We start from the raw sequence: 17,083 nt of genomic DNA on the forward strand, positions 1-17,083 counted from the left end.
TGCTTTAATGCATTGGTTGGTGTAAGACTATAGGAAAATGTTGCTGTAAAGTTGGATCTACGAATGGACACAAACACACAATCTTTCCCATATTTTTAAGTTTTACGCTCAGTTTACTTATAGACCGCACCGGAGTCCTTCTATATACACTGAAAGTTTAAATAAACAGCATATTGAAAGCGAAGGACGGCCTAACTAAAACGGCGCTTTGTTGTCGCGTCTTGACACTGACAACTGGAAATTAATTTGTCTGGCAATATTTCGAGGTACGTCGGGCTGCTACATTTAGAAGCATAAAAAAATCGATCTGGGTGAAAGACTGTCCAAACAACTTCAGACAAACACTTCTCAACATTAACTGTTCTGAACAAAAATTATGCAGATGTCGTTGCTGGGGTCTGTAGGGCATTTTTGTAGCCTCAAGTTGCTGATATATTTATTTTACATTGCTCACGTTTTACATACATCATAAACATGAATAATTTATTTGATGCTGAAGTGCTCTGACAACTACGCTTCAAAAACAAACTTTATCTGCAAAAATAAATGTCTTTCCATCACTGAAAACAATGTGTACCTAAATTAATAAGAACGTTGTTGTAATTACAAAACAACATTATTCATACTTGACACAAACTCTAAATGTATTTTTTTTTTTTTTTCGACCACATACGACTAGCACATAGTATAAACAAGGCTTCTTCTAGGCGTTCACATTTACCAAATAATACAACAAAACCCGAATACAGCTGCTGGATGGCAGTAAATTACATTGGCATCGGCTCGCTGATTAAAAGTTTCGATTAAATTGGGCGTGACTTTTATTTTATTTGACCACACAAGCGTGCAGCTGATTTAAAAATGCAAACTTTGTGACTCGGGCGCTTTTAGCATTGGCTGATGCTGCTAAACGTGCTTTCAATTTACAATGGTTGGGGTTTTTGTATAGCACAAGGACAACCGAATGCGACAATTAACGTTACCTCGCAATATTTACAAACTGTCACGCATTTTATCTCAACGCTAAATCAACCAGGATTGTCAATTTGGGCAAGGACAACACCTATCTGCAACCTATTTAGTTACAATGTACAATTACTAAAAGTTACTGTCTTTTTTCGAAAAACTTGAAAAGCAAACCAAATCTTGCTCTTTAATCATTCATAGTTTAAACTTTAAAGCGACCAAAAATCTGATTTAACTGGTAAACAAAAGATGCTATTCGATCTGCTTTTGTATAGTTTCATCAACACAAAACAAGCAATCGAGCAGTCACGAGTCACAGCAACATCCATTTACGGTGGCGACTATCTCTACACGGAAGTACGGATGTCTCACAACTATTTTCTGCTACGCGACGAACTTGGCTGCGGCGAAGCTGGGAATGAGCCCGTTCGCAATATGCTCAAATTAATAGTAAGGACCTTCCCTAAAGATCAGCGCCCCTCTGTTTGCTTCACACAAACGAACACAGCAGTTGGTCGCGATTCGGCCAAGGCGAATTCGGCGGATTTGCGAGTTCAACGGGAGACAAGTCTCCGTACAATCGAAGATCCTATAAAACCACTTGGGGGGGGGGGGGGGCAGGCTGGTATGTGCACTTGCTCGACGCCAATCTAAAGAAATCGATTTTGTAGTTCATTTTTACGTGGACGAAAGGGCACAGTCTAACATTTTTACCATTTAATCACACGGACACTAAATTGGAATGAGGGAAACTACTGAAATAACTTTCATCAAAACGCGCCTAATGAATTGTACATGCAGCGAAGCTAACCTAAGGAACGGTAAGAACTCAATTTTGCTGACTTTTTATACAAAATTACAATTAATTTAACTGCTCAAAGCATTTTTAACAACGCGCCTGGAGAATTGTACAATGCACGTGCAGCGACGCTAGCCTAAAGATTGGTAAACACCTAATTTTACTAACTTTTTACACAAAAACCAGCAAAGCTAGCCTAAACAACGATGAGAACTAAATTTCACCGACTTCCTCCGGCGCAATTCCGCTTCCTATTACGGGAGTTATATGTCTCGTCCTGGATTTGAGGCAACAGTGGCGAATCATAATGCCGAGCCAACGAAGCAGGACCTTCAAACCGTGATGACATCCTGCGCATAGACAGCATTGTACGGTTGCGGCGCATTGGTCCGTTGTAAGGGGTAGGGTGATTTAGCGCGCGGCACCGCTTCTTTGCAACAAAGCCCAGTCCAATTTGGCGATAAAAAAGCAGGCCACATATCGTGCTGGAATTACGAAATAATGGCCGAGATTACCAGCGCACAATAACTCTTTTGACTTGGCCTAAATTACCTTGCCTAGACCTCTCGACTAACGCCCCCAGTACTACATACCAAAGAACTAATGCTCATCACAAACCTTATGGATTGCCGCTGACAATTTGACACCGCTACAGAACGCCTTTTCGCACAAGTTGACTAACAAATGGTAGTTCTATTCTAAACTGTTTGAGATAGATGCAACTAAGCTGTCGACATTCGCCTAGTGCAGCAAATAAGAAGACATCACTTTTGACGCCGAGGTGTTGTTTCTGTCGCAGGCGTTCGTAAATCACGACTTAGGCATGTAGTGCAGTGACGCAAATCTGCCTTTCGCGGAAGGTCGCCAGGCGCTTCTCGGCAGAAGTAAACAGATACAGTAACAAAGTGGAAGAAAAAAAGCGGACATTTAAACTTTAATAGACCGACGGTTTATCGATCACCCAAGGCCGCCTGGTCACGCTTAGCGCGATCAGGACTGCGCTGATTGGAAACGGATTTGCGCCGGACGATTGCGATTTTCCATTCGCGAGCAGCTCGAGATTAGGCACGTTTCATCTGAAGATAATCGCCGCCAGCCTTCGCGCGTCCTCGAGGCTTGTCATCCGCCCTTGTACAAAAATGGAACTTTCTGGCCCAAAACAACAAGATATAATGAAAATATGTTATCGCTTCGTCATCGTAAGAGGCTGAGCGGTCGTAGAGAAGCACTGACAACAATCTGTTTTAAGTTTTCTCGCAGTAGAGTCGTCGTGATTGCGCGGTCGATAAGTTAACGACCATGTAAGTTGTAAATTGGAATCGCTAATCAAGGGGGCGTCGACTCGAAATTACAGTGGCACTAGAGGCGGAGCATCCCCGCTTTGGATTACACAAATCTGCAGACGTTAAAACGCTAGTTTTCTTTTGAAGGAACCTTAAAATGACAAACAACACTCAAGCGCTATATCCAGCACTAAACCAAAATTACATAAACGTATTTTGTGGAGAACATCTATTAAGAGTGAGAAAAATATATTTGGAGACTTCTTTCTTTTCACTCAACTCTTTACATGCAAACAAAACGTAATAGACTACCATTAATTCAGTAATTGATACATCATTTCTTTCGCATTTTTTTCTTTAAATTTTAGAGAATCTTGTCCGAAACCAATTTTAATAATACCATACAAAACTACTGCCGGCGGCCCAATCAAATTGAATGTCGACCAATTTTGGGTTGCCACCTCGAGATTGAAACAACACTGAAACAAAAGCTATTTAGCAAATATATACCGCCGCAGCTATTTTTCCTGTAGTAATAGAAATAATGCAAATAACTAGCAAAAGCGCATTAGGCTATGTTGTCTTAGCGCTTGCCTGTCTTTCGCCGCCCCTGCTGAGGGCTAAACTCAGCAAGACAAACATCAAACGGATCAAGCTAATTAGTCTGGCCCTGGTCGAACGGTTTTGACCAGCGCGATCTGCCAAAGCGAAATAATTAGCGGCGAAACTGCGGTTATTAGCCGCGGCTTGGAGTGATCCGTCAGAGTTAGGCCAACGGGGCTCCACGTAATCCTCTTCGATCGACTTTGGTCATGCCCGCGAGCGCAGCGTGGCATCACCGCTTTGCTTAAACCGTCGCTCGCTGCATTCTGCTTGTTTGCGGTGAACTGCGTGAAAACCGTCCAGGGCGATCGCGGCAAATATGACTGCCAACCGCGATCCAAATCCCCTTTCAAGTTGATATAGTTCAAGTCAGGCCGTTTGAAATTCTTCTGTTATTGGACCACCATGCCTATTCACATTACTGTGTGAAACCCCCTCTCCGTCCATCAGATACATCAGATACGGGATGCTTTTAATCTGTCTCAACTTAAAATGTACCTGATCTACTGACCAGCAACAAATGGGATAAACACTATAAATACGTATTATTTTAACTTCATTAAACTTAATCACTGCCCTGCAAAGCGTATTACTTCATAAGAAATTATTGTCCAGCGAACCCTTTCCATAGGTCACTGCGGACCCCAGTTAAAAAGTCCTGATTTAAGCTATCTACGAATTGCATTTAAGTAACTGAGTAACTTTGCGATAGCCAGAATACCGCTTTCGAATCGATATTAACTTCTAATAGCGCAAGCAATCGGACTCATTAAAATCAATCCAGTTCAATCGGGTCTAAAGAGTCAAAATCACCAGCTTTGGTCAGTGCGCGCTACAACCGGAAACGTCACTTCTTGATAGTCAACGTTAAAACGCGTCAAAGACTTCCTATTTACAGCGAGCTTTGACATCGAGTCATAAGCGCTGCCTAGCCGAGTTAGTCACGAAAGTACTGGAAGGTGAACATAACAGGGCGTTGTTGAATGCCCGAGAGTTTGCACAATGAGTGGTAACGCGACGACGCTCGGACCCAAACGACCACAATATAAGCGACTTTGGCGAAGGTAAACAGCGGTTTATGGCCGGGGCATTGCGGAGACTGTTTTTGGCTCATAAATCACACACAACTGGACAGCGTGCTATGTGCTGCTGCTATTGACTTAGACGGTTGAAAATAGTTGCCAAACGAATCGGCGCAGAGGATATGGTTATAGTTTCCTCAGTCCCTAGAAATGGTTTCTCGTCTTGTAGCGCGGCCTTTGCGTAATCGCGATCTTTCAGTGGTAAAATATACACTTAAATAGAATTTTACCACCTTTCTGTAAAAAGCTATGTTCCTTAACAGTCAACAAATTCCACTTGGCCGTTTGTTAACTCACAACATTACAGATTTTAGGTTAGGAAAACCTACCATCTAGCAATTTCACTAGACGTTCGAAAAACATTATTAATAAATTGGGACACTTTTATGGTGCTACTGTGGGCCGTTAATACAATCGCCCACTTGATGCGGGCACGGGGCACAGGGCACGGGGCACACAATGCAATCCTTTTCATAACTGAAATCTAAACAATATAGAAAAAACAGCATCATTTTAATTAACGGATTCAGATAACTGCATTGAGCAAAATACCATTCAGCTTATGAAATACTGCCTGTGTTTTAAACGTTATATGCGTTGAAGCTTTCTATGGAATCAAATACTGCAATCAACACGCGAACGCAGGTTGAATGCCTGAAAAGAGAGACCGACCGACACCGCAAACAACCTACGAGCGAATTTGCCGCATAAAAGGAAGGAAAACACAGCAATGAATCTTTGTCGCCGTCATAAAAAGGCCCCATGCGCGACTGTAAACAGGTGCAGCATTAATTAGGCAGAAAGCTATTTCATCAGCTTTAACAGTCCGTTAAGGGCACTGTGTACAACCTATCAGTTGGTGAATTCTTGCAGCACAGCACAGAGACAATGTGGACGTTATTTACCTTACTAACGCTTACGTATACTACAAGGCGTCCTCTGAAGACCTGTTTAATTAAAATATAAACAAAAGCAGTACAACCAACGTTGCCTAATCTCTGATCTAAATGCCGCGTGGGGCGAAAACGGCGGAAAGCAGGCATTGAAAGATACAGCAGTTTATTTTTAGCTTTCGCGTAGGCAATGCGTTAAAACGAAAGCAGCAGCAGCAGAGCGTGGTTCTAGTTCAATGGCGGATGTGCTTCACGGGCACACGATCTGACGGGCACATTAGTGATTGAAAGGAGACTGACGATAGCCGAGGTACAGGCACTTGCAACCGCACAATCGAGGTCGGGCGACCGCAGAGTAGACGCCACTATAGCCAGGGAGTCTGTGCCAGCCACTATGCTGTGATAAGAACCAATATCTCGTTTTTCGGATTTTAAAGGATAGTTCAAACAACGTTAAGGATTAATTGCTGAATCGCCTTGCCTTTAATCGAACGAACAACTGTTTTTACTTTTAGGGCATCTGGGATGTAAGTAGCGTGGGTTTATGTAAGTAGGTTCATAGCGTTTATAGGAATTTAGGCTGCGCTTATAACAAATATTGATTTGCCATTTCAGCAAACATCTTGAGCTAGTCCCCCGGACTGTTTTGCTGTTAATTGGAAAAACAAACGACTTTTACTATAGGCATCATACATGTTAAGTGGTCGACCATCTAGTTATTCTAGTAAATAGATTTTAAGGGTTTTCTAGGAAAATGAAAAATGTTATTCTATTTTGCTCGACAAATAAGACTTAGCCAAGACAGCTTTGCTTCTGATTTTTACGAAAATAACGGTTTTACTCGAATGGCATCTGGCATTAGGTCAGTCTATCAATCAAGCAATGGCACGTCGTTTAAAAGATTTGGCGGCGTTAACTGAAAAAAGCTATGCTTTTTCTGTACGTGTACTTATTCTTAATACTTATTCAAATAGCTGTAATTTCCCACTATTATATATAGCTGATTCCCCCCTATCCTTAATACCTATTCAAATGGCTGTAATTACCCAGCAGACACGAGTAAAATTGGCCTATTCTCAGAGCTTTATCCGAAATGCGCAAAGCAAACCTGTTCCTAACTTCGTATTGTTACATTACCCAACTACGGAGTTGAGTCGCCGTTCATTTTAAGTCTTTAAACAACATAATTGCTTATAAGAAAATCCTCAGGGCACCTTAGATAAGTAACTTTGTACCCTAAGGGTTCACAAGTGAGAAACCCTGCTCTATGTGTAAGCCTAGGACTAGATTATTTGCTGTCTGACTTTTTCTAAGTACATCTGCTTAATCAGCATTTCGCATTGTGACTTAATATTCTAGTAAATGCAAGCACAGTGGACCTCCGAACCCACTTTAAGTGATTGGATCATTAGCTGCCCATTACTTGACAGTCCAGACGTGCCTAGCGTTCGACGTTGCGTATCATGGACTTGTTTTTCTCTAATCTGTATTTCGGAGTCACGCTTGGTATTTTTTGTGGTGGTGGGCGACTGTCGAACATTGCGATTCACCTTTGCGGCGATGTACGACCATGTGGCGAACTGCACAGCACACACTGTATTAACCTGTCCCAAGTTTGTTGAAAATATGTTGGTGGTTATATCCCGGGTCCCAATAAACATGTTCTACACGGGATTTTACAGTTTTTGGCTGACCATAACCCAATGCTGATTTTGCTCTTCAAAGTTACTTCGATAGTCTGCTCACACTCAGGAGTAGCATCAATCTCTGTGACAGCAAACAAAAACGTAAACTGGACGTCGATGACAATTTTACTGCGAAATTCAAACTGGGGCCAAACAGTCTAATGTCAACTCTTATTACGGTGGGAATTGGCCAGTGGCGTATTAGAGCAAAACAGACACCTGTGCTGGGGCAAGCGTTTAATCGGCCAACGTTATTGAATATATACCGTTGAATTATTCATGTCGGTGTTTGTTAATCGGAAATTTGATATACATCACGGCAGGTGATCCGACATAGCATTATCACGCACTGTCAATTAAAAGGTAAGCACGCGTTTAAATGCGCTTTCGCCAAACTACGGATACACATCTGGCACGCAACGAGACATTTCGCGACCTAGCGCCAACGCATAAACAGTCCAACACCTATCGTGTTTTGTTTCAGCATTACAAGCTTCCGCAGCAAGATCATAAACACTCATCACGCTGTTCATGGTAATCTGCTTAAGCCAAATTCCTTAGGCGCAGCGACACGTTTTCACAGAAATTTAAACATCGAAAAACATGTATTTAAATGTTTTCAATGCGAATCTCCGAGAAATGCGGTGTAAGTATTAAATCGCCTTGTTTTAATTTTTAATCTAATTGCCTTACGATTCTTTGAGTATCAGATAACGACTAAAACATATAGATATACAGTTTTTTTATAATAAACTTTAGCCAAAAAAACAAATTATTTGTTTAAAGTACTACAATTCTGAGACATCTTCGCCCTGTTATTACTATTGGCCAGTAAGCCTAGTGCATCGACAACTATACCGTCATTTAATTGTCGGTGCCACTTAAAACGCACTTAGAAAGGCTCTTTGTTTACTTTCCGGGCCTCTTGAACTCTTCATAAGAAAGCTCGAGATTTGCCTTCAATTTAAAGGGGCGTATATTTTTCGCTTTCCATTCGGCCACGCTTGACAAACCAGGCTCTACTGTCAATTGATAATACGTGGTATAGATTTTTGACGGTCAATCCATCGTGTGCAAGCACATTCGGGCGGGTTTTATCAGGGGAAAAGACCAAGTCGGTTCTGTTCCGCTGCAGAGTGCAATCCGACTTAAAGGTCCTTTCCGCCGGCGTATCGACCCAGGAGCGAACCCGCTTGATCCGGCGCGGGCAATAGACAAGGGCGGCAAATCGAAAATCGGGTCGTAAAACGATCGTCGGCTGTTAATCTTTTCGGAACGGCGGACGCGTTCTGACTTGGGCGACAAAAATCGATCACGTCGGCTCAATAAACTTGCTGCAAGGCGCTTCCTAAATTTGAAGTTTATAGAGTTTTTGATCCTAAACTAAGAATCAGAAAACACCAAAGGCCAATTCTAGGCAAACCAAATTCACCTAAACAGCAGCCGCGACTGATACAGTGCTACAAAGAAGAGATAGTTTGATTTAGCAAACAATTTTTTTGTTTATTAAAGCCGAGTGTAAACTTGAACTTTATCGAAAGCGTCGCTTGGGCTGATTAAACAAAAAAGAGAAAAGATCCGTGGCTGGTTACAAAAATCATCTACTCCACAAAGCGAAAGAAGCAAACAACCGGTCTGCGAAAAGAAGAGGCGGTAAAAAAATTCTTGGTGAAGGCCTACACAAGGTTTATTGGCTTTCACCAAGCAGTTAAGGCAGTGGTCCTCAACCGAAATAAAATGACATTTTCCTACATGTTTTAGGTGGATTGTATTGTTCCAGTTCCATTTATGTGACATTTCAGTGAAACACCCGAAAAAAACGAAAATTTCAGTCGGTGTGACGAAAATCTATTTAACGTTTTTGAGGGGTGCCGCAAACCATAAAAGGTTTAAAATTGCTGAATTAAGGCGTTAAAGCAGGACGGAAAATGCGTGGGTCAGTGTTTGGTGCACAAAAAACATGGGCGATAACGATAAAGCAAGCTTACCGCTTTTCGCAGCGCAAAGCAAAAACTGAAAAATGTCAGCAAAACGATGTTGATATTAATATTACACCTGCTACATGCGGTCAAAATGAGTAAGTTGTTCAAAGTCAGCGAAATACCGGCTCGTTATTGACTTACATCTACCGCTGGGCGCGTTCGCACTGCTACGAAACGGATTAGCAAGTCGAGCAAAACACTCAGGGTCTCGGTCAAAACAGGCTTTAAGTTAACTATTAACCCGGGTCTACATTGGACAGGCAACGAATGGCACGAAAATCGCTTTTCGTGGCGTTTTTACAGCCGGGCAATGGTCGCGTAATTTACAGCGGGCGTCGCCTAGTTGCTCGTTGGTATGACCTCTTCAAAAGCATGAGTCACCTTAGTTTTTAGCTTTATTTCCTTAGAATGGTGGGGGGTCGGCCTAAGAGCGGGTTTAAAAACAGTGGGGGATCATAAAATCGGCAATGTAAACGCTCTAGGTGAGCAACAAGACACAAAACCTTGACTCTTTGTGGTTTGGTCAAACCGTTTTTCGTTCTCTGTGCGTCTGAAAGCTCAAAGCGAAGGGTGTTTACTTGGCAACAGGTCATTCTATAGACCTTTTTTGTATTTGCATAAAACAACTTAGAGTAAGTTAATTAAATTGACGTAAAGTTGCTGGTCTGATCTTGCAAATGTGCACGAAGGTTGAAAATTTGAGTTTAGGCGATAACAGATGGCCATCCAAATCGTTAGCAGCTGTATTTCTGTAATATAAACAAAAATACCTTTCTCTACCTATTTATTACTTGCAGCCAGGAACCATGCCCTGTTTTGAGTAGCTCACATGCGAAAAGAGTATCATTAGGACCTTACGCTTGTTCTTAGCACGTTTTGCCGAACGCCAACCTTTAAAATGCGGTCATACCAAGACGTTTTATACAGGCACGGGTGACAAACAAATGTACCCGATATTCATAAAAACACCAAAAGAAGAAAGCAGAGGTGTGTTTTCCCAGTCGACATATAGAAGTCGAGCAAATATGAAACGTCGCTACATTTGCTGCGGCTACTCCTGAAATCGATAGATCGATTCTATGCGTTTCGCTACGTCTTGAGTTGCCCTAGTTTGCCGTTCAATAACCACCAAAAGCTGGATAGCGGAAATAACAGAGTTTCTGACGAAAGTCATGCGTTCACAACACAAAGAGATAATTTGCAGCCGACTTGATGGACGATGGTCAGTCACATAAGGTGTGAATGCTGCCCTGGTAACACGTAACGTTTCCAACAAACCTTTTAAACTTGACGCTACTTCTAAGGTGACTCTCTCTCTATCTCTCTCTCATTACCAATTCAGGTTAAGCAATGAGCCAGGGCCAATAATGAGCATCCACGCAGATTTTCTTGAATAAAAATACCCAACGACAGGTCGAGCGGTCGGCGTAACAGCGCCACACACCGGTGCGGTTTCGTCGTCAAAAGTAGACACAAGGTGGCGATAAAGAAATCAAAATGAGCTTGCTTCGGTAAACCACATACTAAAGCATCATAGACCAACATTACAGAAAGCCATTAAGGAACTGACGCCTCTTTGTCAATGAAGTGATATTGGTCGAGCGAGTCTTGCGGGAGTAGCAATCGGGATACACACTCGCAAAACAAATAGTGGAACAGGATGTGGCATTCTTGCCAGGAAAAAGCGGGGGTGCTGCAGACGATTTAATCCTGAGAGATTGCCTAGTTTGGATAACGAGTTTGTCAGCCACAGCGAGGGTATGGGCAACGTTCATTGTAGTCCTCAATTGCATTGAATTGTTTATTGTAGTTGTCAAGTACAAGCAACACGCATCTACTTGTCATCTCTTCGTGACGTAGGTTGCTCAACTTCAATCGTTGTATAGTAGTAGTACACATAACAAACAACACACATAGCCATCAAAAGCATAGCATAAAAAAGCTTACAAAAGCTTGGAAAAAGCGTATTTAATTAATACACAACTATAAGTACAGCTTGCATGTTTGGTTGTATTTAAAGTTCTCTATGTCTAGGAGGTTTTAATATAAAAAACTACGCAAGGTCGGTAAAACAATGATTCTTACCGGAACTGAAACTGTCCGCAGATGAAGCACTGATCGATCTGGACATAGACCGCTTCTTCCGGACCTTCTTGTCCTCCACGAACGAAATTTGCTGCAAAACGGTGAAGGGGTTAAACAGTTGCTAACGCATAATACATTGTTTTAAACAATGGCTTTCAAAAGGGACCAGCATCTAAGTCAGAAATAGTAGCCTGCCATGTATATCAGAACGCAGTCAATGCACTACTTTCGTCTGACACTCCTATAAAGTTGTGTATTATAAAACTGACAACTGAATTGTAATTGTTTATTAGAAACGCATTAAACTAAAACAGCCAATTTTATCCTAGTTTTTCAAGGGTGACCGAAACCCCGTGTTTGATCTTTGTCCATTTGTACTGTGTTCGGGCATTTCGTATATTCCCATAAATTTTCATATTTCAACGCTGGGAATCGTAAAAGGCGTGGAATTATGGCCGTAAAGCTGAACTAGTCGACCAAAGCCAACTGACAAAGGGTGCTTCCATCGGAATTTCGTCTAGAGAGCTTACCAAGGGGAACGAAGTTTTATTTTTATCCTAACTTTCCGAGTGACGACACTTCACGGTTGGGTAATAGGTCGTCTTGGCATATCGCACGGCTTAGCCGACTATTACAATCGACAAAATACATTAGTTCTTCGCTAGTTGTTAGGAATATATTGCACTTTAAAGTCATTTTTTTACAAAATAGGTGCGATTAATTGATTATAATTTCTTTATATATTTTTCCGTCACTTTTTAAAGTATAACAACGAGGTTTATGTGCGGATTTGATCATTGTACAACCACATGTTTACTTCACATTGGCATGTATAACACATAAAGACCCGACAAACGACAAGTTACAACGCAGCGGTTCATTCCTTTTAGCTGGTGGCTCAATTGCAAAATACGCGGACATGAGCCAGGTAAGCATTCGTAAAATTAATTTGTTTCTTTTTTTTTTGTATTAAGGTCTGTTATTTTTTTACTACACCGACACTATGTCCAACAGATATATGCATAAAACAATGTTGGTCGGTGAAGTGCGATTACCCTTCCATTTGCACGATACATATCGAGAGGTTAGGGCTGTAAACCAAAAACACGTGCAATAGTGAGCAACGCCAAAACATGGTCGGGTGTCGAATTGTCCCATACCTTTAAACTGCAATTGACCTGGAAAATATGTTGTTTCTAGATAGGGCATTTGAAAAAAAAACACAGTCGGCTCTAACTTACGCGCCTCTTCAGGATATAAACATTGACTTTAATAGAGGAACCTGGCATTTAGGGCAGCATTAACACCGAAAAATTTGGCGAGAGACAGTTTCAAGGCTCGTAAAAATGATGTTCGGAGCGCTATTTAACGTTGTCATATTCACTGTGAAGCCTAGTGTTTTTTGGGGGCGAGCGCAGTATAAGCTCTGCGAAAGGCAATTGACTGTAACGGAGCCACTGTTGGCCGTAACGTCGATGCACGTGACCGCGCTTGCTGAAGCAGCAAAAAAAAATTAGGCGAGACGAAACATCTTGAAAGACACTATTCATAAAACACAGTCAACCTGCGACCTACTAAATCGACGCGCGGAACTGTAAAAAACTCGACTGGACAAGTTGCTGTAAGATCACGAACGTTCTTGTGTGACTCGCGTTTGAGATCTTAAACAACTTTTGATGGCACGCGTAGCTGCGGAGGTTTCTTATAGTGTGACTTACTCATCGTAGTACAATTGTATATTCGTGTGGTGAATAAGTCGTTATCACTTCTGAAATTCCATGCAACACTTGTTTTCTACCAAACTCCCTATTGCATGGAATTTGAAATGGATTTTGCAATGGGCATCTGGTAAATGGGTTGCGCAGCATTTCTTGAAGCCTTTCGAGTGATACGGATACCTTGTAACTATTTGGTGCGACGTTAGGTTAACCACTATGTCAAATGTGTGTGCTTGACATGTTATAAATACTGCGCATCGTTCAATCCCAGTACCTACCACCGGTCGTGTTTCAATATTTGTAAAGCAGTAAAACTCCTTGTAAATACACGTAAAACGATGAGTAAGTAGAGAATTAGACGTTACGATTTAGCAGACTACATAAAGACAATAACCTCATTCTACATCCTCAGTAATAAAGTGCTTTTAATTAAGGGTGGTTATATGATCCAAATTAGCATCGAATCGGGAAGCTAAAATGTTTGAACGATATTGAACAGATCAAGAGGAAAATAAATGTGTACAATGAATGTGTAACGCGGCTTGACAATGACCAGAGCTGAAAAGCCGTGCTTGAGCAAACAAACGCGAACGCTCGGCTAATCGCAGCAGCGGATTGCAAAACGCTAACAGCTTGGAAGCGTTTGTACGCGCGCGTTAAATTTCCAGCACGGTGCAACGGCTATGGATTTGTCTATTTTTAACAGCGTTTTACCCTGTAACAGAACACCGGCATGTCACGGCAAGCATTGCGTCACCTCGCGTGCGGGCGACGGCGTTGGGGTAAAGACGAGACTGCAAAAGACTGACTGCAGCACATGCCCTCTTGAAAAGCTCCCCCCACAGCTATGTGTTTAACCCGATACCAACACAGGGCGAAGTCGCGGGGACGCTGATTGGCTGAATAAACTGGGTCAGCGGGACTGGGTTGGAAAAGGGCGAGTTTTAACGTAGAGTCTGGCATTGTTAGGGGTGAGCATGAAGTACGCGCAGTAAAGAATAGAAGTGGGGATGTAAGACGTCGGTAAGTGGCTTGTTGAACCCGAATGTTACCGTAAACACGTCGGCGTTGCATCGCATATCAACCCCACGAAAAAATTTGTGATGATTTCAACCTATTCGAAGTCCTGGCCCATTTCACATTGAGATTCGCAAGACGCATTACTAAATTAAAATTGGGTAAATTATAAATTACACGCTTTTGTCAAAGTCTTAAGTTTTTTAATACAGGGTTGACCAAGATTTTGAAAAGTACAGCGTGATTATGAATAAAAGAACAATTCAAAACGTTGAAAATATGCTACCGTACAAGGGCGTTGACATTCGTTCAACGTCTAACTACAACTTCAGACATTATGCTACAAAAACGTTTTACATTAGTTGAACCTAGAGCAAGTGTACCCCGATTAGAGTGTTGTTTTGTTTTCCGACAAGCGATGCTACAGCATGTCACATATTTTTATTGTATCAAATAAACGTGGATTGCTCGATGTAACTCATAAAAAACGTACGCACGAATTGTTGTTGCCGTTAAAATTGCATTGACCGGCGCAGGTCAGCAAATGAATGTTACGAAGTCACAGGCGTCTCCGTTGGGAATGGAAAATTAGGCGAATTGATTTTTCTATTTCGCTTCACTGCTGTTTACCAGGCAGAAAACTAGCACACTTTTCGATTATGGATTCGACTTAACTTGAAAATACTTAATACAGTCAATAGTCAGATGACCGATTTGCGTGTTGTAATTTTGCAACGTCGTCATCCCAGTGCCCATGTAAGGTAATTAGGACAAAACTAATGTGAAATCTCACGTGCATGGGTCGCCGTCATTTTAGCACCGGGTTACTATATATGTTTCGTTTTTAAAGTTTTGCAAAAAAAGTTAATCATTGGTGGTTTAATCCCTGTTGCCTTGTTATGACTGATTTCGGAACAAAAGTTAGCAAAAATAAACAGCACATCGTGCATCCGTTTACCGTCGACCGGGTTTTTAACTGGAAGCGGCCTTGCTGTTGTTGATTTACCTTTTAATTTATCACACAAACATTAGCAGTCAGATTCAAGAAAATGCAATTGCAAAAAATATTTAACACACAGACAGCGCCTTTGTTATAGCTGACAGAACACTTTGCAAACCGAACAGACGTTCTGCATCAATAAATACGAGTCACGTGGGGCTCTCAAGGGGCGGAGAGGGATGACGTGTAAAAATGCTGACTTCACCGTTTTGGGAGCCGTACAGTTCTACACGTCATGATGCACGTCATTTTTTGCAAACGCTTGCTGAAATTTTTGCAACGACGGCAATTTTGAAACCCAAAATATGGGGACAAACAAACAGCTAAGCATCACTTAAAAAGAACATGGCATGAGCCTGGAGAAGAAAGTGGGCACTTTCAAAATCCTAAAAATAGTACTTTTAACAGGATACAATAGGGCAAGGCATTTTTTTGTTTTCTTTGCTGAAGAACAGTTGGTACATGCAGCTCCGGGAGGAGCGTCGCCACTTTAAAATATTTTTAACTTTTTGCGTAACAGCACGTTAGTGTATTATTCAGACTAACCTAAAATATCAACAGTGGGCAAATAATCCTACCCCCACACACACACCCAGACTCACAAACACACATATGGGTCAACATACGTCATGTTCGTAGTTTATCGCCGATAAAACCATTTGTTATAGGTTTAAAGTGGTTACTTAAAAAAATACCACAGCTGCTTTAACAATATTTGGGATCTATCGAACGTTAGTTTTTGGAAATCTATTTTCAGTGTTTCGTTAGAAAAGCTTTTAAAAAGCAGAGGGGGTTAAAGAAACCAAAACTTGGCAATACATACCTGCCTATGCGTTATAGACAGCCGACTGCGCGTCATATCGTTTGTTTTCTGAATTCTGAACGATGTTATCTGCAATTGTCGGTCAAAATCGAAAGGATCTGACAAACTATTGTAAAATCGACGCGACTTTAGTTTGCAAAATTTGAAACTTCACAGGGAGGTTTAGACAAATTTAACTTCCAAAACTGCTTCGGGTGGGGCTACACACCAACACACGAACGCTAACAACTTAAAAGGCGGACTGGGGCGCGGGCTCCTACCTTGGAGAAGATCTCGTTATCCTCTAGGCTGGCTGTGCTACCGACACTGTCTAATCTGCTGACTGAGATGCCGCGCGAATGGAGGCGCCTGTTCTTGCTGATCTGTCGCCTGAGCTGTCTCCTTTTCTCTTCCAGCTCTTGTGAGACGAATCCGTTTGTTCCCGCGCCGCCGGAGGTTCCAGCTCCGTAGCGAGGCGAGGAGAGCGGTCCCGCGTCATTGGCGCTCCTTCCGTTGTCCATGGCTGCGGTGGCCGACCGTGACTAAGAGTAGACACACGAGAGTTTTTGTTTTTTCCTTCGCCGCCGCCGCTTCTACTGCTAATGCTGCACAGTCAGGTACAGTTGCAGTATGCGGTTTGCGGTTTGCGGTTTGCGGTCGGTTGTTAACTTAAAGTCGCACGACTAGCACTGGAAGGAAAATAAGCAGGGTACAAGTTTGATCGGGGTTGTTTCAGGGAGTAGTTTTGAGACAGCATTTAAAAGATATTCGGTTGCTAACTATAAGTATATACATGACCATAGCAATTTATACATCTTTAACAATGTAGGCCCATATAAGAGTGTGTTATAACATAGAATAAAGGTTTGGAATCAATTAGATTTTTATTGTTGCTTACTACTGTGCGGGCTTTAATTCTCAACTACAAACTGTCAATGCGCTAAATATATATATAATCTTAATGTAAAGACCTACTATAAATGGTACTCTTTTTAATTGAAATCTTGTGATAACATAGACTTAAACTTTCAAGTTATAGCTCACCTGATTTCACAAATAAAAAACAACAAAATTAAAGCTATTATAAAATTTAGTAATGTCAGTAAAATATAAGTCCGCTGTTTTTTATTTAATGTTGAAGTTGCTTGTAAACTACAAAGACGCTAAT

The 17,083-nt window shown here is 41.7% G+C and overlaps 1 protein-coding gene across 2 annotated transcripts in view; it reads right to left on the bottom strand.

The window, feature by feature from the left end:
- LOC146164682 (S-adenosylhomocysteine hydrolase-like protein 1) overlaps window positions 1–16,553 on the bottom strand; it is a 33,390-nt gene extending 16,837 nt beyond the window's left edge. The window contains exons 1-2 of one of the 2 annotated variants that reach the window (XM_083382048.1): window positions 16,197–16,553; window positions 11,379–11,469 (exon numbers count right to left, since the gene is read on the bottom strand). In XM_083382048.1, the coding sequence (XP_083238174.1) occupies window positions 11,379–11,469; window positions 16,197–16,436 (331 nt within the window). In that variant the 5' untranslated portion in view covers window positions 16,437–16,553. The other variant, XM_083382049.1, reaches the window with a different exon arrangement.
- Between the last annotated feature and the right edge of the window lie 530 nt (window positions 16,554–17,083).

This window comes from Ascidiella aspersa, chromosome 2, assembly GCF_963924565.1.
Source record: "Ascidiella aspersa chromosome 2, kaAscAspe10.2, whole genome shotgun sequence".
NCBI classification, from domain to species: domain Eukaryota; kingdom Metazoa; phylum Chordata; class Ascidiacea; order Phlebobranchia; family Ascidiidae; genus Ascidiella; species Ascidiella aspersa.